General features: G+C 55.7%; 4 protein-coding genes and 1 pseudogene across 7 annotated transcripts; 2 read left to right on the forward strand and 3 right to left on the reverse strand.

The window, feature by feature from the left end:
* The first annotated feature begins 304 nt into the window (after window positions 1-304).
* TIGD5 (tigger transposable element derived 5) lies at window positions 305-3,418 on the forward strand. Its single transcript, XM_054636558.2, has one exon. The coding sequence runs from the start codon at window positions 643-645 to the stop codon at window positions 2,386-2,388; it is 1,746 nt and encodes a 581-aa protein (XP_054492533.2). The 5' UTR covers window positions 305-642; the 3' UTR covers window positions 2,389-3,418.
* A 1,197-nt stretch (window positions 3,419-4,615) lies between these two features.
* Window positions 4,616-8,289, reverse strand: PYCR3 (pyrroline-5-carboxylate reductase 3). 2 transcript variants are annotated; one of them, XM_054636576.2, is made up of 6 exons: window positions 8,143-8,289; window positions 7,214-7,278; window positions 6,770-6,949; window positions 5,803-5,955; window positions 5,620-5,712; window positions 4,616-4,964 (listed from the first exon to the last, which is right to left on the reverse strand). In XM_054636576.2, the coding sequence occupies exons 1-6, from the start codon at window positions 8,273-8,275 to the stop codon at window positions 4,782-4,784; spliced, it is 807 nt and encodes a 268-aa protein (XP_054492551.2). In that variant the 5' UTR covers window positions 8,276-8,289; the 3' UTR covers window positions 4,616-4,781. The 2 variants fall into 2 exon arrangements, with proteins under 2 accessions (XP_054492551.2, XP_054492544.2); XM_054636569.2 differs by having other exon boundaries at window positions 5,803-6,015.
* A 265-nt stretch (window positions 8,290-8,554) lies between these two features.
* On the forward strand, window positions 8,555-12,123 carry LOC143693342 (protein brambleberry-like). Its single transcript, XM_077173632.1, has 11 exons — window positions 8,555-8,616; window positions 8,814-8,922; window positions 9,312-9,396; window positions 9,476-9,583; window positions 9,680-9,823; window positions 9,901-10,071; window positions 10,159-10,258; window positions 11,080-11,159; window positions 11,341-11,450; window positions 11,715-11,785; window positions 11,895-12,123. The coding sequence occupies exons 1-11, from the start codon at window positions 8,555-8,557 to the stop codon at window positions 12,019-12,021; spliced, it is 1,167 nt and encodes a 388-aa protein (XP_077029747.1). The 3' UTR covers window positions 12,022-12,123.
* Window positions 12,124-12,133: 10 nt separating this feature from the next.
* On the reverse strand, window positions 12,134-17,617 carry GFUS (GDP-L-fucose synthase). 3 transcript variants are annotated; one of them, XM_077189770.1, is made up of 11 exons: window positions 17,104-17,617; window positions 16,174-16,323; window positions 15,364-15,478; window positions 15,031-15,159; window positions 14,881-14,954; window positions 14,552-14,685; window positions 14,364-14,428; window positions 14,124-14,190; window positions 13,973-14,052; window positions 13,743-13,842; window positions 12,134-12,677 (listed from the first exon to the last, which is right to left on the reverse strand). In XM_077189770.1, exons 2-11 carry the CDS (start codon window positions 16,311-16,313, stop codon window positions 12,622-12,624), a joined length of 960 nt encoding a protein of 319 aa, XP_077045885.1. In that variant the 5' UTR covers window positions 16,314-16,323; window positions 17,104-17,617; the 3' UTR covers window positions 12,134-12,621. The 3 variants fall into 3 exon arrangements, with proteins under 3 accessions (XP_077045885.1, XP_054491519.2, XP_077045886.1); XM_054635544.2 differs by having other exon boundaries at window positions 17,165-17,606; XM_077189771.1 differs by lacking the exon at window positions 17,104-17,617 and adding an exon at window positions 16,503-16,737.
* Window positions 17,618-21,634: 4,017 nt separating this feature from the next.
* On the reverse strand, window positions 21,635-21,943 carry LOC129128651 (feather beta keratin pseudogene; annotated as a pseudogene).
* Between the last annotated feature and the right edge of the window lie 4,346 nt (window positions 21,944-26,289).

Here is a 26,289-nt window from a genome sequence, read left to right on the forward strand (position 1 = left end):
GGGGAGACAACGTGTCATACGCATAGAGCGGGGCCTGTCCCCCCCACAACAAAAGAGACATGTGGAACATCACGGAGGGATGGAAGCGGGATGCGCGAATCACTCCTCTGTGACTATTAGGATACGCCGCCCCCCTTTTCCTTGCCAAGTTGGATTCGTCCTAGTGCCTCCGCTAGCTCCCGTGGGTTGTACCACTCTGCGAAAAGGGGGATGCGACACCCCCACGCTACTTCCCTGCCTCCCACAGGATGATCCCCTGTATTTTACGGGGGGTGTTACGGGGAGGAGGAATCCCCGCGCTGTGCGTGCGACGCGTTGTCTACCTCCGCGCACTTCTTCCTCCCGTGAAAGCCAAGTGGAACAGCTCAAAGGGGCAAGCGCCGTGAGGGGAGGAGGCAGGCACTCTCCCCCTTTTTCGCAAAGTGGTACAACCCACAGGAGCTGCTGGAGATAGGAGGAAGAATCCAACTTGGCGAGGAAAAGGGGGAGGGGGAGCGGCGCAACTTAGTGGCTGCGGTGGGGTGCGCGCATGCGGGGGACCGGAGCGGAGACAAAGGCGCCGCCGCGCCCCCCCCACCCCATCCCCGCATTCCTCCCCGGTTATAACGCGCCCCCCATTCCCATGGATACGGGCGTCGCTCCATGCCCGGGGGGGAGCCGGAGGAGGGCAGGGGAATGGCGGGAGGGCGGCGGGCAGGAGGAGGAGGAGGTGGTGGAGGCAGCAGCGCATCACCCGGGGGGGTGTCGGTGAAGATGTCGCTTCGCCGCGCCTACTCCATCAAGGACAAGCTTCAGGCCATCGAGAGGGTGAAGAAGGGCGAGCGCCAGGCGTCGGTGTGCCGGGCTTTCGGGGTGCCGGGGGGCACTCTCCGGGGGTGGCTGAAGGACGAGGCGAAGCTCCGCTGGTTCCTGGAGCAGCTCGGCGGCGAGGTGGGCACCCAGCGCAAGAAGATGCGCTTGGCCAACGAGGAGGAGATCGACCGCGCCGTCTACGCCTGGTTCCTCGCCCTGCGCCAGCACGGCGTGCCGCTCTCCGGACCCCTTATCCAAGCGCAGGCGGAAGCCTTCGCCCGGCAGATCTACGGGCCTGAGTGCACCTTCAAGGCGAGCCACGGCTGGTTCTGGCGCTGGCAGAAGCGCCACGGCATCTCCAGCCAGCGCATCTACGGCGAGGGCGGCCTCCCCGCCGAGCCCGAGCGCACCCCGGCCACCCGCGCCGAGGTCCTGCCCGATGCCGGCGGCTACGGGGATGAGCAGATCTACAACGCCAACATCACCAGGCTCTTCTGGAAGCTTCTCCCCTGTGCTGGAATCACGGCGAGGCGCCCGGCCCGCGGCGAGCGCGTCACGGTGCTGCTGGCCGCCAACTTGACCGGCTCCCACAAACTCAAGCCTTTGGTGGTCGGGGGTCTCCGTGACCCCGCCAGCCTCCGGCATCACAACCAGGAGAAATTCCCGGCTTGCTACCGCTACAGCCCCGAGGCCCGGCTGGCGCCGGCGCTTCTGCGGGCTTGGTTCTTTGAGGACTTCGTGCCGGGGGTGAAGCGGTACCTGCGGCGGAGCTGCCTGCAGCAGAAGGCCGTGCTGCTGCTCAGCTCCGCTCCATCGCGCTCTGGAGCAGGAACTGAGGATTCTCCGCCGCTCCAGACTCCGGATGGGTCCATCCGTGCGCTGTTCCTCTCCAAGGGTCCCTCTGGGAGCGGCTTGGCCGGAGCAGGAGGCCGAATCCCAGCGCCGCTGGAGCAAGGGGTGGTGTCGGCCTTCAAGCAGCTCTACAAGCGGGAATTGCTGCGCTTGGCCGTGTCCTGCGGCGGTCCCGGCAGTCCCGCGGATTTCGTGCGCTCCTTCCTCCTCAAGGACATGTTGTACCTGGCTGGGCTCTCCTGGGATCTCATCCCGCCCGGATCCATCGAGAAGTGCTGGCTGCTGGGGCTGCGCGCCGCCTTCGAGCCCCAGCCCGGCGAGGAAGAGCATGGGGACACACCCGGAGGGGAGGAAGGCGGAGGGGACAGCAAGGTCTTCAGTGACCTGACCCACCTGGCCGCCTTGGCCTTCAAGTGCTTGGCTCCCGAGGAAGTGTCCGACTGGTTGCACTTGGATGATGCAGCTCCAGGTGCGGAGGAGGACGATGATGCCGAGGAGGAAGGCGCCGAGGGCTGCGGGGCAGAGGAGGATGAGGAGGAGGAAGCAGCTGGTGGCAAAAGGGGTGGGGAAGGAGGAGATCCTTTGCTGCCCACGGCTGGGGAAGCCATCCAGGGTCTGGAGACGGCACTGCGCTGGCTGGAGGGACAGGACCCGCGGGAAGTGGGGCCGCTGAAGCTGGTGCAGCTCCGCTCCCTCATCTCCATGGCCCAGCGGCTGCGCCGTGGCCACAGCCCCCAATCCTAGGGCAGGGGCAGCTGCCACTTTTTGGCTACCAACCACCCCTGGTTGGCCACAGAGGTGGGGACACCCCGGTTGTCCCAGGGGGTGGTAGAGGTGCCACTTGCCCCTCTGTGACCGTGGCTCCCTGGGGATCAGGAAGCCCAGATGCCTGTGGGTCACAATTCAGGGGATTTTTGTGCAACAACTCGAATTCCAGGGTTGTTCCTTACCTAAATATATTTAGGAGGTGCTATTTTTTACATCCCTTGTGGCCCCTGGTCACTGGCACTGCCAGAAAGGGGTGGATGCCCCCCCCCCCCCAAAATTGCCCAGTTTCCCCAATTCCATGGGGAGAAGGGATGAGGGAAGGACCTGCTCAGTGTCCATGAGATAATTGGGGGATGTTACACTGAAAAATCCCCACATCCCAGAACAGGGTTGAGGTGGGCACCGCCAGCTGGACATGGGCCACTCCTGAGGTGCTGCAGGGGAAATATTCCATCTTGGAAGAGGCTGGTGACGCCCTTCCCACTGCCAAAACAGAATCCTGTTACATCAGGATGGTTTGGGGCTGGTTTAAGACAATTTCCTTCAGGCACTGGATTGGGAAAGGGACACTTGGGTGGCATCCATGAGAAGGAGGCACCTCCATCATTCCCATCACAGCTGGGAACACCTGGACCACGGAGACCTGCTGATCCAGGTACCATCATCCAAGCATCCCTGTGGAGCTGAAGGCTCCAGGAATGGGGGTCGAGGTGTTCCTCAGGGGGTTTGTGGGGTGGTCAGGGCTGGAGGACACATCTGGGTGAGTTGAGGTTGGGCTCCTGGCACTGCCTTGGAATATTTGAGACATCTGATGGGAATTTAGCAGCTCCTGACCTGATTTGGATGACATTTTAGGATGTTTAGCCGAATTACTGGAAGAGGGAAATGAAGTTAACTCCTCAATGCTGCCGTGCCCCATGTCAGCGGGTGGGTGGGGGTTTTTACTTGTTGGTTCTTTGTTTCCTTGCTGCAGAGTTTATGGAAATTAAATGGATTTTTATTCCCACATGGAGGTTGTCGTCTGTGAACTGTCAGGTGGAGCCATCCCAGAGGGATTTGGGGTGGCACCAGGGGGATCTTCATGGGGTTGTGTCCTCTCCGTGTGGCTTTCTCCACACCAGTGGGCTGTAATAATGTAAAATCACATTTCTCTTTATCATCTTTTACACCAAAATCACCCCATGAAAAGATTCTGGAGCTTGGGAACGTGGCTCATTTCAAACAGGAGTTTGTGAATGAAAGAAAGTTTCAGCTGTGTGACAAAAATGTTGCAAATATCAGCAGAAGGTGCTGGGCTGGAGGTCTTTGAACTGGTTTGTGGGGGTGAGAATATAAAATTATGGAATGGTTTGGGTTGGAAGGGACCTGCAAGGCCACCAAATTCCAAACCTCTACTGTGGCCAGGGACACCTTACACTATTCCCAGGTTGGTCCAAGCTCAGTCCAGCCTGGCCTTGGACACTTCCAGGGATGGGGCAGCCTCAGCTTCTCTGGGAATTCCATCCCAGCCCCTCACCACCCTCACAGGGAGGAATCCCTTCCCAATATCCCATCTAACCCTGTCCTCTAGCAGTGGGAAGCCATTCCCTGTGTTCTGGCATTCCAGGCCCCTGTCCAAAGTCAGGGCTCAGCCTTCAGATGTTCCCACCAGCGATGTTTTGTCCAGAAAAAACCTTTTCATCCTCAGAGCAGTTCCCAAATCATCTCTAATTGCATCTGTGCAGGTGCGGGGAGGCAAGCAGAGCTTAATTAGGGCATGGAAAAGGCTCAGATCCTCTCCTGATGGGCAAGTTTGAGTTTCTATCCCCTTAATATTCCTGGAGATGGGAGGAAATCAGGGCTTCCATCCCATTCCCTGGTGCCAGGGAGGGATCATGGTGCAGTTTTTTTGGCTGGTTGAGCTCTTGCCCACAGTTCTGGAATGTGTGCAGCATCCTCATGGATGTGGCTCTGACCATAGGGATGCAGCCATTCTCCCAGCCCCAGAAGGGTTAAATTGGGATCACCTCATTCCCAAAAGTCTCTTCCCAGTGCCGCACATCCCACATCAGCTTCATCCTCGGTGCCAGCACCATCCCCAGTGAGCACGGAGCCAGCGTGGCACCAGCTCCATCCCTGGACATCATGGATGTCACCTCCCCATGGGAGTGACCCTGTGGTGGCCTCCCAGGGCCACAGGGACCACAACAAGCCACACCCCCCGTTGCTCTGGCCACGTTTATTTGGTTCCAGCCCTGCAGAGGTAACACATGTCCACACCACCTCCCACCCTCACCCACGTTCTCCTGAAGATCTCAGGATCCCCCTACTCCTCAGAGGAGCTCGCTTTGGTCCCCATCACCCCTCCTGTCCCAGAAGGGGTTCGTCCACTAGTCCTTGGCCATGTCACAGGCCCGGTTGGTGGCCGCCTCCACGGCATCCATGATGGTGGCCCGGAGCGCTCCCTTCTCCAGCTGGTGCAGGGCGTAGATCGTGGTGCCCCCGGGTGTGCAGACGTCCCCCCGCAGCTTCGCCGGGTGCTCCCCTGTCTCCAACAGCATCTTGGCTGCACCCTACGGGACATCAGGACACCAAGAAGGTCAGATTTGGGACTTGCCAAATTCCCCTTTCCACGGTTGGATGGCTGTGACAGTGTTCATGGGGGTCTGAGGATGAGGGAAGAGACGAGGATCTGACTCCATGTTTCAGAAGGCTTGATTTATTATCTTATGATATATATTATATTAAAACTATACTAAAAGAATAGAAGAAAGGATTTCATCAGAAGGCTAGCTAAGAATAGAAAAAGAAGGAATTGATAACAAAGGCTTGTGTTTTGGACTCTCTGTCCGAGCCAGCTGACTGTGATTGGCCATTAATTAGAAACAACATGAGACCAATCACAGATCCACCCGTTGCATTCCACAGCAGCAATCACTGTTTACATTTTGTTCCTGAGGCCTCTCAGCTTCTCAGGAGGAAAAATCCTAAGGAAAGGATTTTTCAGAAAATATTATGGCTACAGATGGCATCACCATCCCAACACCCCCATGGCAAGGGACTGTCTCACCGCCATGTCCTTCGTCCTTCTGGTGGCTTCATTTTTGGTTCCAAAAGGGGAAACTGAGGCAGAGTGGCTTCCAGCACCTCCTCCCTCATCCCAAGGGAGGAATGGAGCCCAGGGGCAGGAGGAAAGGGGGGAGATTCCAGTATATGCCAAGGACTCACCAGCAGCGTCTGCGCCGCGATCCTGCTGGCCAAGGCACCTGGCATTCCCATCTTCACCGCGCCCTCGGCCAGCGCCTCAGCAAACAGGTACACCTGGGAAGAGGGGAGCATTCAGGGGTGAGCCTGGAGCAAGGAAAGGGACCCCCAAATCCCAGGACAGCATCCCCTGTCCCTCTGGCTTACGTAGGCCACGCCGCTGCCGCTGAGCCCGGTGTGGATGTCGATGTAGGATTCGGGGACCTCCTCGCAGAGGCCGCAGGAGGACAGGAGGCTCTTGAGGAGCGCGGCTTCCTCGTCACCCGCGTTGCTGCCCCGGGAAAAGACCATGGCCCCTGCCTGCACCACGCAGGGCAGGTTGGGCATGATCCGCAGCACTTTGGTCCCGGGCGGGAGGAGCTGGGGAAAGATGGGGATGGGAGAAGGGGTGCCAGCCATGGGAAGAAGCCAAGGGTGACCAGAGACACCAGGGGGTGTCACCCATCAGGCTGGCGGAGAAAGGAGGAGCACGGGGAGGGAGCTGGAGGGGCAGCTGGGAGGGGACAAGGCCACAGAGGTGTGTCCTGCATGGGCCTGGGTGCAAATGGAGGAGAAAAGAGAGGAGGAAAGGAGGAAGAGGAGAATGCGAGATGAAAAAGAAGAGAGAAGAGAAGGAGAAGGAGAGAAGGAGAGGGAGGAAAGAGAAAGAGAAGAGGAGAAGGAAGGAGAAGGAGGACCAGGATGAGGACAAGGAAAAAGGAGAAGAGAAGGAGGAGGAGGTGGATGAAGAGGAAAAGAAGGAGGAGAAGGAGGAAGAGGAAAAAGAAAGGAGAGGAGGAGGAGGAGAGAAGAAGGAGGAGAGGAAGGGGAAACAAGCAAAAGGAGAGGAGGAGGAGGAGAAGGAGAAGGAGGACCAGGATGAGGACAAGGAAAAAGGAGGAGAGAAGGAGGAGGAGGATGAAGAGGAAAAGGAGGAGGAGAAGGAGGAAGAGGAAAAAGAAAGGAGAGGAGGAGGAGAGAAGGAGGAGAGGAAGAGGAAACAGAAGCAAAAGGAGAGGAGGAGAAGGAGAAAAGGAGGAGCAGAAGAGAAGGAGAAAAGAAGGAAAAGGAAAAGGAGAAGGAAAAGGAGAAGGAACAGGAGAAGGAAAAGGAGAAGGAAAAGGAGGAGTCTCACCCGCTGCAGTGTCTGGATGGTGACACCAGCCACCAGTGACACGACGATGTGCTGGGACCCCACAGCAGGACGGATCTCCTCCAGGACACCCGGCAGGATGTGGGGTTTGGTGGCCAGGAAGACCAGGGTGCTCCTGTACACCACTTCCAGGTTGCAGTGCGTGGTCCGGCAGCCCAACTCCTGCCCAGGGACAGGGAGAGGGATCACAGCCCAGCACCCCCAAAAACATCATCCCAAAACCAGCACCCCCATGGTAATGGCACGTCCAGAGGCAGGGACAAGGCCTGGGGACCTGCTCTGGTCACAAAGCCACTGAGGCTCTGCCTGGCTCTCACCCAGATCTGGGGAGGATGAGCCAAACCCCTCCTGAGTATGGGGGAAAGGGTGCTCTGAGCCCACAGTGAGGGACACCCCAAAATCTCCCACTCCCTTGGCCCCACTCACCCGCCAAGCATCCAGGTTTTTGTCTGAGGGAGCGCTGGCCAGGACGTTGCTGGCTGGAACCTTTCCTTTGGGGACACAGGGAATGGGGTGAGTGGCCAGGGTGGCCCCAGGGTTGTGGGGGACACCCCAGCACAGCCCAGACACCCCAATTTCCACTGGGATGTGATTCCTCCAATCCCAGCACGATCCCAAAGGGGGACATGGAGCAAGTGTGGCCGGCACCAGTTGTGTCAGGGTGCAGTGACAATGGAGGTGGCCCTAATGGGTAGGGCTGTCCCCACACTGTGCTATGGGACAGGGATAATCCGGGACACACGTGGAGCAGGGACAGGGCTGTGCCCTCACTGTCTGTTGGACTGGGATGTCAGGGAGAGAGGCAGGACAGGGCTGTCCCCATGTCCCCACACTGATCTGGGGAACAAGAACCCTGGGGGACTGGAATAGGACAGGGCTGTCCCCATGTCCCCACACTGATCTGTGGGACAGAGACACCAGAGAAGAGCACGGTCCCTGGGGAAGAGTGGCAGGAAAGGGTTGTCCCCATGTCCTTCCAGTGTAGGACAGGAACCCGGGGAGGGGCTGGGACCTTTGGAATAGGCCAAGACAGGGCTGTCCCCATGTCCCTCCAATGGAGCACAGGGACCTGGGGAAGGGCTGGGACCTTGGGAAGGAGCCAGGACAGGGCTGTCCCCACGTCCCTGCACTGGAGGACAGGGACCCGGGGGCGGGCTGGCACTTTAGGAACGGGTCAAGACAGCAGGGAAAGGAGTGCATGGAGCGTCCAGAGCAGCGCTGTCCCCATGTCCCCCCGCACTTCCCCTCGCCACAGGACGCGCAGGGACGCCGGGAAGGCGCCAGACCAGGACTGTCGCCGTGTCCCCTCCCCTGCCCGTGTGTCACGGAGCCTCCGGTCGCCCCCCGTGCCGTACCCGCCTGCAGCAGCCCCCGGACGAGCCCCCCAGCCATGCGCCCGGCGCCCACGAACCCGACCCAGAGCTCGGACGCCTCCATCGCTACGCGAGGCCACGCCCCCATAGCCACACCCCCGGCGCTGATTGGCATCGGGCAGCCACACCCCGTTTTCCTATTGGTGGATCCGCCCCTAAGGGGCGGGGTGAATGGCGTAAAGAGGGGAAACTGCGCAGGCGCCGGGGCCACGTGGTTCGCGCAGGTCCACGCGTGGGGGTCCTGGAGGGAATTCCCAAACCATTCCCAAAACCTTTCCGAGCCTTCCCCGCAGCGCTCCTCGGAGCCCCGGCACCCCTAGAGCCACGAGGGGGTCCCCATCGCGGGGGTGGGGACTAAATTTGGCGTGGGGGAGGTCCCCAAAGTTGTCCGTGGATGTGGGAGGTGCTTCCCACTCTCCTGGCCCCACAGGTCCCCCCACCCGCCGGCATCCACGGGTTTGTGGGGGGTGTCCCCTAATTTGTCGGTGGATGTGGGAGCTGCTTCCCATTCCATGGTGCTCCACACCCACCAGCATTCCTGGGACTAGGGGAGGTTCCCCTGGTGGGAGGGGGACCCTGAAATTTGGGGAGGGGGGGTCCTGCAATTTTTCCATGAGTATGGGGGGCTTTTCCCCACCCTCTTTTCCCCACAGGACCCTCTCCATTCCCATCATGCTGCTCCAGAGCTCCTGGGCTGTGCTGCTCCTCTGCACCACTGCTGGGTTTTTGGGGTGGCTGGGCCTTGCCGTCCCCCCAGAGAAGGTGGGGACCCCCCCCAGAGCTGGGGTTCCCCCACAAATCCCCCTCAAGACAACCACGGGTGACAGCCAGTTCCAGGATGAAGCCACATCCCAGGAGATGTCACACCTGGACTGCTGTTACTGTCCGGTGGCTGTGGGACTCCCTCTGGCTGGGAAATTTGGATTCTGGGATCCCCCATTCTGGGCAGCCTCTTTGCTTGGTGTAGGGATGGTTTTTGGGGGGTGAAGGCCAAATTCTGGGGTTACACCACCTTTTTCCATATTTTACATCCTCAAATCCCCTCCTCTATCCCCCCCATCCTGTGCTGGTAGCACCCAGGGGTGCATTTGGGGTGTCCATGGGGAAAACCAGCATTCCCCCATCATCACCCCCCCAAATATTCACCTCAGGAGGAGCTCTGGGAGGCCTGGATGAGGTCGCCTCTGAATGAGACCCCCGTGGCCCAGCTCATGCAGGACATCGCCCACCGGATGGGTATGAGCCAGGGCTGGGATGCTGCAACATTCCCATATCCCACTTTGGGACTGATCCAACATCTTTTCCCACCCCACAGGGAATTTGAGCAGCCGTGGGGCTGCGGAGCTCCAGGGAGGACACCAAGCTGTCCCATCCTACCTCCATCAGGAGCAGGAAAGACATCAGGATATTCATTCCCAACCAGGTGGGAACACAGCAAATCCCATTCCTAGGTTTTTTCACACTGGGGTGCATCTTCCCCAGCTCTTTCCACTGTTGTTTCTATCTTTTCCATATGCAGAGAGCATCCTGGTCCTTCAGGAGGTGATGGAGAAGCTGCAGAAGGTCAACCAGAGCTTGGAGCTGATGCTGACAGCCTTGGAAGACGCACAAAGCCATCTGGAAAAGCACCTGGAGCACCTCAAAGCCATCCCTGACCTGGGTGGTGAGCGGGAATGGGGGCTGGAGGATTGATGGGAGCTGATGGATGCCAACACCAGGCTCTTCTTCCCTGTCCCACAGGTCAGAGCCAAAGTGTCACCTCCTCCTGCATCCCACACAGCTCATACTTCACGCTCCTGGCTCTCCCACTGGTGCCAGCATCATTCCAGGCCATCTTTCTCCTCCTCTTCCTCGCTTCCAGCGCCCTCGGCATTCCAGCCATCTCCATTCTCCTGGTCCTTGCTGCAGCAGGTGGGGACAAGTGTGGGGACAGTGGTTGGGGACACACCACCCTGGGGGGGAGGGTCTGTCCTTTCCCACCCTCTCGTTGTCCCACAGGGCATTGGCTGCTGGCATCTGGCTGCCGTGGTGCCAGAAGGATCCGGCCAGGGGTTTCCTGGGAAAAGGCTCGGTACCGTCTCACCTCCACCCCGGAGAGGTAGGAGATGGTTGAGGAGGTGGCATGGAAACCTTGGGAGCTGCTGGGTCCCACCCTGGATGTCCCACCCTGGATGTCCCACCCTGGATGTCCCACCCTGGATGTCCCACCCTGGAGCCATCTGGCACAAGTTCTCAGGAAGGGACAGGACACACCTTGGTGGCTTCCCTATGGCTTTTGGATACCTCATCCCAACTCCTGGCACCATTTCTGTTCATATGTTCTATCTGGGATGTCCCATCCTTGGTGCCTCATCCTGAATTTCCCATCCTGGATTTTCCACCCTAGAGCCATCTGTCAGAGGTCTCAGGAAGGGACAAGACACATCTTGGTAGCTTCCCTAGATAGGACACACGTAGCTTTTGGATACCTCATCCCAACTCCTTGCACCATTTTTGTTCAGATGTTCCATCTTGGATGTCCCATCCTTGGTGCCTCATCCTGAATTTCCCGTCCTGGATGTTCCACCCTGGAGCCATCTGGCAGAGGTCTCCAGGGAAGGACAGGACACATCTTGGATGGCTTTTCTACAGATTTTGGGCATTTCATCCCCACTCCATGTCCTGTTTCTGGTCAATGTCCCATCCCTGGGTGTCCCATCCTGAAGCCATCTGGCAGACGTCTCCAGGAAAGGACAGGACACATCCTGGTGGCTTTCCTATGGCTTTTGGGCACCTCTTCCCAACTCCCTGACCAACTCCCTGATCTATTTCTGCTCAGAGAAGGGTGTGGAGAGGCTGGAGAGGTGCATATCTCCATGGTGGTGGTGACACAGAAGCCACCAAGGTGACAGGAGTCAGATTTTCCTTCTTCCCACACAGGGAATGCGATATGGAGCTGCTGCAAGAGGAGTTGGACAGGATGGAGATGAGCTGCCTGCAAAATGAGAGGTGCCCACAAGGTGGGAGGCGTGGTGGCTGTAGGACAAAGATCCAAAGTCCACAGATCCACATCCCCATCTTGTGCTGGGACATGTGTATTATCCCAGTGCCCCCAAGCTCTGCCAGGGCATGTGCCACCACCCCAGAGTGTCCCCATCCTCCACCTTGGAGGGTATCTCCACCCCTGCCATGTTCTTGCAGAGCCTTCACACCTGGAGCAGCCCCAAGAGGTGGTCGGGGACATTCCCAAATTCACAGGGCAGGTGTCACCTGACCCCGATGTCCAGAGGACAACACGGAGCTCGTGTGGGGTAAGGTGCTGGGTGGGATGTCCCCATGTTGGTGTTGTCCCCCAAAACCTGCTCTTGGGGGCCAGCTGGGTCTCACTGAGGGTCAAGTCCTCCAAGGCTGGGGTGTCCTCACCATGGTGGCACCCCTGTGTATGGGGCAGACAGACAGGGCTGGGGACATGACATACAGGGAGGAATTTGGGGTGGAAGAGGGTGTCCTGAAGGTTGCCAAGGCACCCCAGGGGACAAGGGACATCTGCAGGAACCGCCTTCTTCCCAAACCAGGTGACACCGGAGCCGGTCATGCATGCTGGGAAGCTCCGTGAGCCCAAACTCTGCAGCCCGAGGGCCAACATGTGAGCACCAACCACCCAGAATGTCCCTTCTCCATGGCTTGGTGTCACCTCAGGGGGACACCAAGGTGCTGGTGGCTTCCTGGGGTGCTGATGGGTGTCTCCTCTGTAGGTCCCTGTGCCAGGGCCTCACCAGGGCTGGGCAGCGGTGCCGGAAGAAAGCGATTCCCGGGCTGGAATTCTGCCACATCCACACCAGCAGCAGTAGCTTGGCCATGGATTCGTCCCCCCATTTTTGACCCTCTACCCCCTCCCTAAGGGGTTTTAACCACTTTTTATGGCTGTTCCAGATCCTGGTGGAGAACATGGACCCTAAGGATGCCACTGGATGTGGGTTCATTATCCCACCAGTTTTATGCTATTTGCATATATTTTAATAAATGCCACAATTACAGCTGGAGTCTTTCCCATTCCTATCCTGAGATAGGGGGCTGTAGGATCATCCCCATGTGCCAAGAGCAGCAGCAAATTCCTTGCTGCCATTTCCATGCCCTGGATTCCTGATTGCCTTCCCTTTATTACACCTAATTGCAGGTAATTAATGTAGCTCATTAACAGCTCAGAGCCACCACCCTCTTGGACACAGCCACGGCGATGGCTCCCGTTGGCTCCTACCACTTGATTTGGGATCTTTTTGGGATGCCCCAACTTCCCTCCCCCCTGCCCTGGGCGTCCTGCGCCGCTCCCAGCAGTGGGGCAGGAATGTGGGAGCTGCTCCCCGCGCTCCCATTTTTACTTTGGAAATGTCACTGTCACCCCCCCAGCCCCGTCCTCTGCCCCAGCAAAGGACAACCCTGAGTTGAAGAGGATGATCCCGGTGCCAGGCAGTCCCGGTGCTGTCACTTCCTGGCGTTGGCATAGTTGGCGTTGAACCAGGCACAGGTTTCCTTCACGGCTGCGGAGGGAGAACATGGGATGGGTTTGGGAATTGGGAATGGATTTTGGTCAGAGAATCACAGGATGGGTTTGGGGATTGGGAATGGATTTTGGGAATCGATTTTGGTCAGAGAATCATAGGACAGGTTTTGGAATTGGGAATTGATTTTGGTCACAGGATCACGGGACAGGTTTGGGGACTGGGAATGGATTTTGGTCAGAGAATCACGGGATGGGTTTGGGGATTGGGAATGGATTTTGGGAATGGATTTTGGTCAGAGAATCACGGGATGGGTTTGGGGACTGGAAATGGATTTTGGTCACAGAATCACAGGATGGGATTGGGAATGGATTTTGGTCACAGAATCACGGGATTGGTTTGGGGATTGGGAATGGATTTTGGGAATGGATTTTGGTCAGAGAATCACGGGATGGGTTTGGGGACTGGAAATGGACTTTGGTCACAGAATCACAGGATGGGATTGGGAATGGATTTTGGTCACAGAATCACAGGATGTGTTTGGGGATTGGGAATGGATTTTGGTCACAGAATCACAGGATGGGTTTGGGGATTGGGAATGGATTTTGGTCAGAGAATCATGGGATGGGTTAGAATCATGGAACAAGTTTTGGGATTGGGAATTGATTTTGGTCAAAGAATCATGGGACAATTGGGGAATTGGGAATGGATTTTGGTCAGAGAATCATGGGACAGGTTTTGGAATTGGGAATTGATTTTGGGAATGGATTTTGGTCAGAGAATCATGGAACGAGTTTTGGGATTGGAAATGGATTTTGGTCAGAGAATCATAGGATAGGTTGGGTTGGAAGGGACTTTTTTAGGTCTTCTCATCCAACCATCATGCAAGGAGACACCTCCCAAGAGACCAGGTTGCTCCATGCCCCATCCAACCTGCCCTTGCACATTTCCAGGGATGGAGAAACCACCATCTCCCTGGATAACACATGCCAGTGTTTCGCCACCCTCATTCCTCATCCGGAAAAGATGGACCACCTTGATGCCACCAAGGCTGATGGCACGGGGTAGGACCCCTGGTGTCTCCTAGAGACTCCCCCATCTCACCTTTCCTGAAAGGTGTGAACTGGAATTCGGGCAGGTACCGCCGGAGCTTGGCATTGCTGGCCGTCTTCTTGAACTGCCCATCGGACTTGGTGGTGTCAAACTGGGACGGGAAGGATTAAGGAGGAAAAACACGTCTTGCTTTTGCTCCTTTGGTGGGAAGGATCCTCTGGATCATGGAATCTCCACGGGGAGCTGGTGGGAAGAGGGGCTTAGTCTTTTGTGAAGGATACAACGAGCTCTCCCCTGAATTCCATGGCCTCTGCGATGGCCTCTGCTGCTTCCCGGATGGAGACTTCATCTTCTTCTCCCACTGTGGAGAAGGGAAGGATCATGGCTGTTCCCTCATGGAGAGGGGAATCCTGGGGGACAGCCAGGGCCTACCTGACAAAATGATTGGTTCCACCTCATCATATTCCCGCAGCACCCAAATGAAAAGTCGGGCCAGGTCCTGTGGAAGAGCAGAAAACTCTTGGAGGGGTCACTGATGTCCCCCAACCCTCCCATCCCAAGGGGACACAACTCTGGGAATGTCCCAGGAGAAGCCAGGGGGGTTCAGAGCCCTCTGGGGTCCTGCCAGTGGGTCCTCCAGCCCCATTCCCTGCTTCCCAAGGCCACACCTACCAGGGAATAGATGAACTGTCTCCTGGGCTTGCCTGTTCCCCAGACGGTCAGAGCAGAGCCGGATTCTGAAGGAGGAAGGAGCCATGACCACCAGAGCCACCTCCAACCACCCCACAGAGAAAGTGGGAAAGAAAAAAACCCCTCATTTCTCCCCAGAAAAAAATCCCAGGAAGTCCTGCCACCCTCACGTTTGGCCAGGTAGACCTTGTGGATGAGCCCTGGCAGGACGTGGCCATCCTCAATGTTGAAGTTGTCGTGTGGCCCGAAGACATTGGTGGGAATGACGGCGGTGAAGCGTCGGCCATGCTGCTCGGAATAACCCCTGGATGAGAGCAGGGAAGGGGATGGTGGGTGGGCTGTCAAGCCCCTTCCTCCAGCACTGGTGTGCCCCCAAAAAACCCCAGCCAGCAGCACCTTCACCTGCTGAGCCCAGGTATCTCCCCAGTTTCCACCTGGAATTCCCACTCGATTCCCCTTGCCTTGAAATTCAGTGGCTGCTCCCATGTCCCCAGCTCACCTGTTTTGGACATCAATCATCCTCTTGGCGTAGGAGTAGCCAAAGTTGGAGCTGTGAGGTGGCCCGTTGTGGATCTGGGAATATCAGAGCAGATAAATTAAGCAGGGGAGGGACTTTCCCTGGATTTTGTGTGGGAATGGGGACTCTCACCATGGTCTCATCGATGGGATAGGTGGTCTTGTCTGGGAAGATGCAGGTGGAGAGGCAGGAGACCACCTTCTGCACCCCTGACTCGTGGGCACAGTGCAGGACGTTGTCGTTGATGTGGATGTTTGTCCTCTGGGAAAAGGGACATTTATCAGGATCGTGGGGTCAGGGATCCCCAGATTCCTTCACCAACACCTCATAATGACTCCAGAAACCACTGGAGCTCTGGTTTGGCACTGGGAGCAGAGCAAACCACATCCCTGTGTGCCCATATCCCAATTTAGGGAGTGCAGCACCCACAGGGATCCCGGCAGTGCCAATTCCGTGGGTGCTCACCCAAAAATCCAGGTTGGAGCGGATGTTTTTGAAGAGGCCTCCGACCATGGCGGCCAGGTGGATGACGTGGGTGGGCTTGTGCCTCTCAAACAGGGCTTTGGTCTCGGAGCTGCTCCTGGAATGGGAAATTTTGGGATTCAGTGGGGTCAGCAGAGCAAATTGAGGTATTTCCAAGGAAAAACCCAATCCTAGGAGAGGAAATGTTGGGGTTTGGTGGGGGCAGACTGGGGAGTTTCTAAGGAAAAACCCAATCTTGGGATGGAAAATTTTGGGGTTTGTCAGGGCCAACAGAGCAGATTGGGCTGTTTCCAAGGAAAAATCAAAAAATTTGGGATTCAGTGGGGTCGACAGAGCACATTGGGGTGTTTCTGAGGGAAAAAAACAGTCCTGGGATGGGAAATTTTGGGATTCAGTGTGGTCAACAGAGCACATTGGGGTGTTTCTGAGGAAAAACCCAATCCTGGGATAGCAAATTTTGGGTTTTGTCAGGGTCCACAGAGGAGATTGGGATTTTCCTTGGAAACAACTCAATCCTGAGATGGGAAATTTTGGGTTTTGTCAGGGTCAACAGAGGAGATTGGGCTGTTTCCAAGGAAAAATCAAACATGGGAATGGGAAAATTTGGGATTTGGTGGGGTTGACAGAGCAAATTGAGGCATTTCCAAGGAAAAGCAAAATCCCAAGAAGGGAAATTTTGGGGTCACCAGAGCAGAGTGGGGTGTTTCCAAGGAAAAACAAAGTCTGGGGATGGGGTTTTTTTGGGGTTAATAGAGCAAATTCCAGGGTTTCCAAGGAAAAAACCCAACTCACGTCAAGTCGGCGTCCCGGGAGGACACGAAGATCCACTCCTCGTCCGGCTGCCCCTCTCCATTGGCCACCACCTTCTCGATGGCTCTGCCCACCAGGCCAGTGCCTCCTGTCACCAGGATGCGCTTGGTCACCTCCGTCATGGCCAAAACCCTGCAGGGAGGAGCCAGGGGGGACAAGCTGGGATCACCTCAGGATGGACCACCCTGGTGTGGGCACCCATGAGCATCCCTGACACCCCATGCAGGTGGGATCGGGGTTTTGGGGGGAAATTTCTGCGTTTCTGGGCAAAAAGGGGCGTGTTTGGCTGTGACAGGGCTGAAACTCCTCACCTGGAGGCCACCTGGGCCAGGGCCAGACCTGCCACGTGGCACTGCCCAGCCTCTGGAAAGGGAGGAGCACCTGCACCCCCAGGTGTGTGCCCCAAATCTCCTTCTGCACCCCAAAATCGCCTCCCACACCCCAAATCTCCCCCTGCACCTCAGGGGCTGCACCCCAGATCTACTCCTGAACCCCAAGTCTTGTGTCTGCACCCCAGATCTCCTTCTGCACCCCAGATCTCCTTCTGTACCCCAAATCTCCCTCTGCACCCCAGTTATTCCTCTGTACCCCAAACTTCCCCCCTGCACCTCAAATCCTCTGTTTGCAACCTAAACCTTCCCTGCACCCCAAATCCCAGCTCTGCACCCAGGATTGAATCCCACGCCTCCCTGCCCCTCAAACCCCAGCACTGCACCCCAAATCCCAGCTCTGAATCCAGTCCTAACCCGCCCACCTCCTCTGCACCCCAAATCTCTCTCTTGCTCCCTCATCTCCCCTCACCCCCTCCCGTCCCGTAGCGCGTCCCCTCTCCCAACCCACAACCTCCCGCCCCCCTGCCCTCCCCACCGTCCTGTCCCCCCACTTTGGGGATCCCCCGGTTCTCCTCCCCACCGGTCTGGGGTGGCTCCGGTTCCCACAAATGTCCCTTAATGGGGTGAGGGGCGCGTCTCACCCTCAGCTGGATTCGGGGCCACTCGGGTGCGCTCGGAGTCGCTCGGTTGAGTTCGGCTGCTCTCGGCTCGGTGCGAGTTCGGGTTGGGTCGGTAGGGGCTCGGCTGTGTTCGGTTTCGCGCGGCTCGGTTCGGTATGGGCTCGGCTAGGTTCGGCTGTGCTCGGTCCTGCTCGGCGGTGCTTCGTGGCGACTCGTCTAGGTTCGGTTGCTCTCGGCTCGTTGGCAGCTCGGCTGGATTCGGAATCACTCGGGTCAGCTCGTTGGGGGCTCGGCTGGATTTGGAATCACTCGAGTCAGCTCGTTGGGGGCTCGGCTGAGTTCGGCTTCGCTCGTCTCGGCCCGGTGAGGGTTCGGCTGCGCTCGGCTTCTTCCGCTGCCGTCACCAGGCGCTGCCGCTTGGCTCGTCGGGAAATGTAGTCCATTCCCGGGAGCAGGGGAAAGGAGAGGGCGCAGGGGAGAAGATTTTGGGAAGGGAAGAAGGACAAGGGAAATGGGTGCAAGGAAGGAAGAGGTGCAGGGAATAGAAGTGGGTGCGGGTGGGGAAATGAGGTGCATAGAAAAGGAAGGGGGGAAGGGAATGGGGGTGCAGGGAAGGGAATGGGGGTGTATAAGAAGGGGGTGCAAGGGAAAGGAAAGGAGAAGGGAAGCGGGTGCAGGGATTTTAAGGGGGTTCATGGGAAGGGCTACAAAAGCAAGGAAAGGGGTGCAGGAAAGGAAGGGGGACAAGGAAAGGGGTTTCTTAGGTGTACCCCCCTCAAAGGGGCTCATCAAAAGGGATTTCGATGTGAAAACGTTTTAATCACTTTTAATACACTTAAGCTGAGATTAAAAATGAGCAGAGCTTTACTGCGTGTGGGGGATGGTTTTGAAGGCATCCCCTCCACCCCCACATCCAGCTGGCTTTTCCCTCGGGATTTTTGCAAGGCAAAGGCAGGGCTTTGCTCTAAATTAAAATTTTGAAAGTGGAATTAAGGGCGACCCAGCCAGGAATTCCCACATTCCTCCTGCCAAAGCCCTGGGTAGCCCCAGTGTCGAGGAGCAATAGAATGTCAGTTTTTCTTTCCTCTTCTGGCTGAGACCTGGAAATGTGTCCTTTTCCTTTGGGAAAGTCCCAGGGAAGGCTGGATCCTTGGGGGTCTCCTTGCTGAGAGTTGGGGGGGGGTCATTTGCATATTTAAATATGTGTCCTTGTGCCTCTGTCCCCTGGAAGTGCCCATCCCCTCTCCCAGCTGGCTGAGTCCCAGCATGTGCCCAGCCCTTCCAAGCTTTTCCCAGCTCCAGAATCCCACTCCCAAGGGTCTTGGTGTTGTTCCCACCTGATGTTTTACAGGATTCCCTGGCTGATCTCACCCACGGAGCCAGGGATGGACACTGGAGCTCCTTCTCCATGCCAGATAATTCCATGTCTGCCCTGCATCCTCCACGAGACATTTAGGTTTGGCAAGAAGAAACCTCACGCTGATGTTGGGATGAGTCAGATCCAGCTGCGTCCATGCTTCCACCTCACTCCACGGTGAAATTATAGAATAAAAAGGTTTGGGCTGGAATAAAATCATTCCCATAAATAAAAATCATCCCATTCCAATCCCCTGCCATGGGCAGGGACACTTTCCACTAGATCAGGTTGCTCCAACGTGGCCTTGAACACTCTCAGGGATTAGGGGGAAAAGCCAAGGAATATTTTCCACGTGCTGGTGGGAGAATAAGGTCTTCCTGCTGCCTCCTGCAAGTTTTGGGAGACTAATTAGGGATAAAACCATGCTTTAGCCAAGGAATTGCTGGGAGGTGGTGCAGCCCAAGAGCTGCTGTGACAGCACTCGAATAACCACGGTGTTGCATTAAATGCAGTAATTTTGGAGCTTAAATATGCTAATTCTGGGTCTAATTACGAAAGAAATGTTGGAGCATGAGGGAAGATCACAGGGGAAAGGGATAAAGCTGCGGCGACCACATGGGACGGACTCGTTTGTTAATGAAATATCACCCAGGCTCCTGATGTTATCTAACAAGGCCTTTGGGATTTGAGGATCAAAGCCTGCAGCAGGCCCATTAGCTCATCTGGGCAGGGCGTCTGCGTGACACGATCCAGAGGACATCCCAGGACCTTCCAGCCGGCAGGATAAAGCTTGGGTGGCTTGGCCAGGTCCTGTCGGAGAACCGCTGCTTGGTGTGAGGCGTTGTTTCCGTAACGAAGCTTCCTTGTTGGGTGACCTATTTCTCTGGAATGGGCCCGGTTCTGGGTCCAGCCCCACTCCCTGCTCTGCCCTCCCCATGCCTCCCAGGAAAGCGGGGCAGATGGGTATGAGATTCCCAGGTACAGCCTATCCCAGGTGGAAGCTGTCCGAGGATGATGCATTACGGCTGCAGCCAAGCTCCAGGAGCCCAGGTGAGACAGCTCTAAGCATCCCTTCCCTGCTAAAATTCCAGCTTTGTGGCTCTTTTTTAGGGAGCAGCACACCAGCAGTGAACTTTTTTTCCAGGCCTTGTCCCACAGGATGGCCTGTGCCAGTTTCCATAGGGACTGGGGGTTGCTCCCCACAATGTGCAGCCCTTTGGGAGTGGGAATAATCCAAAAGCACGGAGGGGGAAGACTGGGATGGGGGTGGTGGCCACAGATATTCCAAGAAATCCCATTCATGGGACTGGGAGCAGCTGCTGCACAAGAATGTCCTTTCCACCATCATTTTGGATTTGGTCTTGTTGAGCCCAGTCCTCTGGAGGAGGGAGATGAACCTACCACTGCTCCATAACGGGGTTTGGGATTATTCTGGGAGTGGGATCTTGGCTAGGTGGGTGTGAATCCCATCAGGAGAAGCACTGGAAGAGATGCCACCTTTTCCAGCCCTTCCCATCTGTTTGGGGTCTCCTCGGGATGGAGTGCAGAGAACTGGGCAGGACCCAAGATCCCATCCCATGGTGGATGGGAGAGAGGAATGTGGGCACAGGGCACTGTGGACGTGGATCTGAGCCTCCTCCCAGTGTTCCCTGGAACCCACGTGAGCTGACTGTGCCCAAAAAAGAGCGTCTCTGGCGCAGGTTTGGGATGAGGCAGACATCCCGCTGGGCCTGGCTGCTTGGGCATGTCCAAGGACCTTGGGAAGGTGAAATCCTGCTCTTGTTTCAGTCCAAGTGTTGATGTCAAGCTGGATGAACTCCAAGGTGAATGAGTATAAGAGCAGGGATTACTTAAATTTGTCTTTTTATGGGTTCGACTTTATTTTAAGATGAGCTGAAGTTGGTGCCTCAAGGCCAACCAGGGGAGATGCACTATTTAACTAGAGAAATAAAAAGGCCAAACAGTTCCAAACCTATTCCCTCTCCCGTTTCCCAGCTCAGCTGCAGGGGCTGTTTAGTTTTGGTTTTAAGGAAGGGCTTTGTTCCTCAGCAAACTCTTCCTCTTTGAACCAAATCTGAATCCAGCTGTGCATGCAGTTCTCTGCCTCTCTGGGCTCCAGCTGCTCCAGAGATGTTATTTTAATTTGCTTTTGATGAATATTTTAGTACTGCCAATAGCCCTGGAGACGTTGAACTCGTGTGTCAGCCCAGAGCTCACCTGTTTGCCGGGAGCCTTTGTACAGAGAAAAAAAAACACATCAAAGGAGAAGAAAGAGTGAACGTCACTGGTGAGGAGCAATTTGGGGAGACCAAAGATCTTTATGATCCAAAAATCCAGGTTGGAGTGTCAAAACTGGGAGGCAAAGAGGCAGGAAGGTGGCACAAGGGGCAACATCTTCTCAGCAGGGTCCCAGGCTCGTTCCTGTACTTTGTTGCCAGGTCTCCATGCTGCACCTCAGGAATCCACAGTGACTTGGTGGGAGTCAAGTCATAATGGGGATGAGATGTGTGACCTCAGAGCAGAGGGTTGGTGGCTTGGGATCACCAGCACAGATGATCCAGAGACTCTGAAAAGGGAAGAAGGTGCCCTGGAGGCTCCCTTAATGGGACCCTGCAGTGAAGAGGGAAAGGGGGATCTCCAACAGGGATCAGTTGAGGACCTCGTAACAACGTGAGATTCTGCCCTGGAGACTTCCAGGGAGGTGGAATGGGGACAGTCCAGCCAGGTGGACAATGCAAAAGTGACCATCACCTGGGTCCACTGAGGAACTCACAGAAAGGAGTGTGACAGCCTGGAAACCCTGGTAAACCAAGCCCCTTGCAGGAAAAGGGAACAAGGAAATGGGACCTTCCTTGGGTGGTCCTGGCACCCTCTGAAAGTGAAGATGATGTCAGGAAGACTGCAGCTATTTAGACTGGGAGCAAAGTATCTGGATGTAGCTGCAAGAACAGGAGGCATCTGAGGCTTTGCGGCAGGAAAATTTTATTGAGGCAAAAGAATGAATAGACAGGAGCAGCAAGTGGAAGGGATCCAAGGTGAGGTGCAAGTTGGCACCCATCAGCCGAGGTGCTTTGCTTGCAGGAGGTGTTGGCAGCGGCCAGAGCTGGTGGTGTCAGGGGTGGTGCTGAGGGCCCTTAGCAGATGTAGCCGGCCCTTCTGCCATAGCAGCCCAGGCCTCCCAGGCCGTAGCCAAGGCCAAAGCCAAATCCGCCAGAGATGGGCTGTCCCTGGGCATTGAGCTCAGTGCCCAGAGCAGCGGAGGAGGTGGATCCGACGGCGGTGCTCTGGGGGAAGGAGGTCATGATGGGTCCTGGCAGGGTGACCAGCACAGGGGAAGGGTTGATGATGACGCGGGAATCCTGGCATTGCAGGGCACAGGGCTCGTTGCAGCTGTTGGCCAGCGGGGTGGGTCCGCAGGGACTGCAGCGGTTGTAGCAGGCCATGGGTGCGGTGTGGAAGGTGCCTGGAAGAGAGAAGGCTGAGGCAGGACCGGGGCATGGGGGAGCAAGGGGCAGTGATGGAGTGTGGAAGCTGTTGTGGAGCTGTGTGGTGGCATGAGGGCGGCTGGGGCTGTGCGTGTGGGGAGAGAGGGGCCAGGGCTGCAGGAGCAGGAGGGTCGGGGGATTGAGGCTCACCTGGTTGTTGGCAGGAGGAGGAGGAGAAGGCTTGAGGAGAAGTGTGTGAGGGAGAGAGGCTCTGGGCTGGCTTTTATGCTGGTTCAGGAGGGGCGGGACAGCCTTGTCCCTTGGCCTTGGGGCATTTTGCAGGCCTGCTGAGTGCTGAGGTGGGGAGTATTTTGCTCCCCACAACTCTGCAGTGTCATATCCTACTCTTGAGGACATGACCTTGGCGGCAGCTTTTAAATGCAGGTATTAGACACCAAAGGCTGCTGTTAGTGTTTTTTCTCTGGGAGGGCTGAAGACATGACCAGAGCTTTGGAGAAGTGGGATGTCATCATCGTGGCAGTGGTGTGCTGTGGTTTGTGGGTGTGTGGTGAAGAGGGGCCTCATTCCACTACAGCCACGTCAGGCTCATTTGGGCTTTGCAGTTCTTCTGCGGGTAACACGGGACTGCTCCCCTTCCATCACATTTTTTGTCACCCTACCATGTTGCAAAATTCCTAAACATCCCTATAGTTCAGGCCTTTTCCCCTAGTGATGGGAAAGCAATTACTGTGATTTACGGCTGCCTCCCATACTCCCCAAGGTCATGTGCTGCTCCATCCATAGCTGGTGAGGGATAAGGGGAAGAACTTGTTTGAGGAGCAACTGATGTTGCTATAGACATTCACTTTTCAGAAAAAGTGGATTGACCTTGTTACTCTTTAGAGGTACCTGAATTGAAGTCATAATATCAGTTGTGTCTGCAACAGCCTTGCAAGTCATGATGTGGGGAATGTTTTCCTGCACACAACTCTGCAGCGTCATGTCCTTCTGTTGAGGAAGTGTCCGTCTGACATTGGTGTCAGCTTTTAAGTGAGAGTTGGTATTTGGGAGGATTTGTTTGGAAGATGTGTGTCAGAAAAAGCAGAATATAACACAAAAGCCTAAGGAGATTATGGGTGTCATCAGTGAGGTCATTCTGTGGCACTTGTGTTGTTTAGTTTGTGGGTGTGTTGTGAAGAGGGGCCCCATTCCACTGCAGCCATGTCAGGCTGGTGTGGGCTTTGCATGATGTGCATGAGGAGCTTCCCCTTCCATTGTGGTCGTTCCCCCTTTAAAGTGTGAGTATTTGAGACCCAAGTCTGGTGTTGATGGTGTGTGTCAAAGAGGACTGAAGATGTGACCCAAGATTTGCAGAGGTGGGGAGTCATCAGTGAAGTCATCCTGTAGAACTCATGGTTTTGTGTTTCTGAGAGTTGTTGTGAAGAGGGGCCCCAAAGTATCCCAGGTGTGTCAGGCTGGTCTGGGCTTTGCCTCTGTGCCAGGTGTGAGCGCCTGGACTCTTCCATTCCATGTCAGCAGTGGGAGAGTTGCCCCTTCAGGGAGCTGGCAGCTTGTGGTGAGTCTGAGGCCCACTTGGCTGTTCAACTACTCAGAAGAACCTCAAGACTAAGGGTTAATCAAATTTCCCAAATTTCAAGCAAGAGAAATGTGAATTTCTGCATCTGGACAGGAATTGCACTGGGCCCTGGTTCATGCTGTGGACTGAGAGTCTGAGAAGTGGCTTTTGTGAGCAGGACCCTGTGATGCTGATCAAGAACAGAGTGCTCAATAGGTTGCAGTGGGGAATTACTTCAGTTGTGGGACACCAGTGTACAAGACAGATTTCAGGAAATTGTTGCTATGAAATTGTGAGAGGTGACCCTTCCTCTCTTTAGAGCACTGGTGAGATCTCATGTGCAGGGATGTGGACAGTTCTGGCCTTGAGATGTGAAGAAGCAGAAGGGGGTAGTGGACAAAGACCTGTTGAGGGCCACCAGACACTTAAAGGGCCTGGAGGATCTTTGCTCGAGGACAGTCAGAGAGAGCTGAGACTCTGAGGAGACAAGGCTGGGCAGGGGGGGTCACAAGTGTGTGGTAGCCCAGCTGTTCTCAGCACTGCACACATGATGGAATAGAAGGCACATGCACTTTTGAAAATAAAGTGAATACCATGGGCAAAGGGGGGAAGAATTTTTCAGTGTGTGGATGATCAAAGAATCGAAGAGAGAATGGGGTCCCTTTTCTTGGAGGTCTAAAAGTGAACTGACCATAATCCTGGAAAACCTTTTCTTCCTGGGTCTGCTTGAGGAAGGCGGATGGAAGCAGTTGCTCTCCAGATTTCCTGCCCAAGTGGATGCTCTTTTTCCTCTGTTCACAGGGAGGACTCAAGAGTGCTGCTGGGAAGAGAATTTTTCAAGTGTCTGCTGGCATAGAGTGACTTTGTCAGAGCAGTGCCCAGGAGAGAATTGTTGTTTCAAAGTCTTTGCTAGATGAGATGATGGCTTTGTGTCATGTTCTGGAAAGTCTCCCCTCTCCCCTGTTTCCCATGTCAGTGTTGGTTGTTCCTGGTGGGGACATATTTGCTGAGAAATGTTCTTTGCTCTCTTTCCTGCCAAGATCCTGGTTGAGTGCTGGCATTGCACAGGGTGAGGATGTGAGACTATTGGAATTAAAAAAGGCCAGGAAGCAACTCAGGTTTTGATGCTAGAACAATTTATTGAATACAAATAAGGATGAGAAGGAAGGAGCTGAAGGAATCAGGTGTGAGGTGGAAGTAGAGAGACCATCAGCCCAGGTGCTTTGCTTGCAGGAGCTGTTGGCAGAGCCCAGAGCTGGTGGTGTCAGGGGTGGTGCTGAGGGCCCTTAGCAGATGTAGCCGCCCCTTCTGCCATAGCAGCCCAGGCCTCCCAGGCCGTAGCCAAGGCCAAAGCCAAATCCGCCAGAGATGGGCTGTCCCTGGGCATTGAGCTCAGTGCCCAGAGCAGCGGAGGAGGTGGATCCGACGGCGGTGTTCTGGGGGAAGGAGGTCATGATGGGTCCTGGCAGGGTGACCAGCACAGGGGAAGGGTCGATGATGACGCGGGAATCCTGGCATTGCAGGGCACAGGGCTCGTTGCAGCTGTTGGCCAGCGGGGTGGGTCCGCAGGGACTGCAGCGGTTGTAGCAGGCCATGGGTGTGGTGTGGAGGGTGCCTGGAAGAGAGAGGGTTGTGGCAGGGCAGGGGCATAGGGGAGCAAGGGGCAGTGATTGAGTGTGGAAGGTGTTGTGGAGCTGTGGGGAGGCATGAGGGCTGCTGGGGCTGAGCGTGTGGGAAGAGACGGGCCAGGGGTGCAGGAGCAGGAGGGTCACGGGATTGAGGCTCACCTGGTTTTGGGCAGGAGCAGGAGGAGAAGGCTTGAGGAGAAGTGTGTGAGGGAGAGAGGCTCTGGGCCGGCTTTTATGCTGGTCCTGGAGGGGTGGGACAGCCTTGTCCCTTGGCCTTGGGGCATTTTGCAGGCCTGCTGAGTGCTGAGGTGGGGAGTATTTTCCATCCCACAACTCTGCAGTGTCATATCCTACTCTTGAGGACATGACCTTGGCGGCAGCTTTTAAATGCAGGTATTAGACACCAAAGGCTACTTTGTTTTTTCTCTGGGAGGGCTGAAGACATGACCAGAGCTTTGGAGAAGTGGGATGTCATCATCGTGGCAGTGGTGTGCTGTGGTTTGTGGGTGTGTGGTGAAGAGGGGCCTCATTCCACTACAGCCACGTCAGGCTCATTTGGGCTTTGCAGTTCCTCTGTGGGTGACACAGGACTGCTCCCCTTCCATCACATTTTTTGTCACCCTACCATGTTGCAAAATTCCTAAACATCCCTATAGTTCAGGCCTTTTCCCCTAGTGATGGGAAAGCAATTACTGTGATTTACGGCTGCCTCCCATACTCCCCAAGGTCATGTGCTGGTCCATCCATAGGTGGTGAGGGATAAGGGGAAGAACTTGTTTGAGGAGCAACTGATGTTGCTATAGACATTCACTTTTCAGAAAAAGTGGATTGACCTTGTTACTCTTTAGAGGTACCTGAATTGAAGTCATAATATCAGTTTTGTCTGCAACAGCCTTGCAAGTCATGATGTGGGGAATGTTTTCCTGCACACAACTCTGCAGCGTCATGTCCTTCTGTTGAGGAAGTGTCCATCTGACATTGGTGTCAGCTTTTAAGTGAGAGTTGGTATTTGGGAGGATTTGTTTGAAAGATGTGTGTCAGAAAAAGCAGAATATACAACAAAAGCCTAAGGAGATTATGGGTGTCATCAGTGAGGTCATTCTGTGGCACTTGTGTTGTTTAGTTTGTGGGTGTGTTGTGAAGAGGGGCCCCATTCCACT

Source organism: Agelaius phoeniceus, chromosome 1, assembly GCF_051311805.1.
Source record: "Agelaius phoeniceus isolate bAgePho1 chromosome 1, bAgePho1.hap1, whole genome shotgun sequence".
Classification (NCBI taxonomy): domain Eukaryota; kingdom Metazoa; phylum Chordata; class Aves; order Passeriformes; family Icteridae; genus Agelaius; species Agelaius phoeniceus.

Coding starts and splice junctions, on each gene's coding strand:
- PYCR3 (XM_054636569.2), bottom strand. CDS start 8,275: ATGCCAATCAGCGCCGGGGGTGTGGCTATGGGGGCGTGGCCTCGCGTA. Junction 5,713..5,802: donor GCGGCAGCGGCGTGGCCTAC/GTAAGCCAGAGG, acceptor CCCTCTTCCCAG/GTGTACCTGTTTGCTGAGGC. Junction 4,965..5,619: donor TCGCGGCGCAGACGCTGCTG/GTGAGTCCTTGG, acceptor GATGTCCCGTAG/GGTGCAGCCAAGATGCTGTT.
- TIGD5 (XM_054636558.2), top strand. CDS start 643: ATGCCCGGGGGGGAGCCGGAGGAGGGCAGGGGAATGGCGGGAGGGCGG.
- GFUS (XM_077189770.1), bottom strand. CDS start 16,313: ATGACGGAGGTGACCAAGCGCATCCTGGTGACAGGAGGCACTGGCCTG. Junction 14,191..14,363: donor GACAGTTCATCTATTCCCTG/GTAGGTGTGGCC, acceptor GCTCTTCCACAG/GACCTGGCCCGACTTTTCAT. Junction 12,678..13,742: donor GTTCACACCTTTCAGGAAAG/GTGAGATGGGGG, acceptor CTCCCTCCGCAG/CCGTGAAGGAAACCTGTGCC.
- LOC143693342 (XM_077173632.1), top strand. CDS start 8,555: ATGTGGGAGGTGCTTCCCACTCTCCTGGCCCCACAGGTCCCCCCACCC. Junction 8,617..8,813: donor CCACCCGCCGGCATCCACGG/GTTTGTGGGGGG, acceptor TTTTCCCCACAG/GACCCTCTCCATTCCCATCA. Junction 9,397..9,475: donor GGACATCGCCCACCGGATGG/GTATGAGCCAGG, acceptor CCCACCCCACAG/GGAATTTGAGCAGCCGTGGG.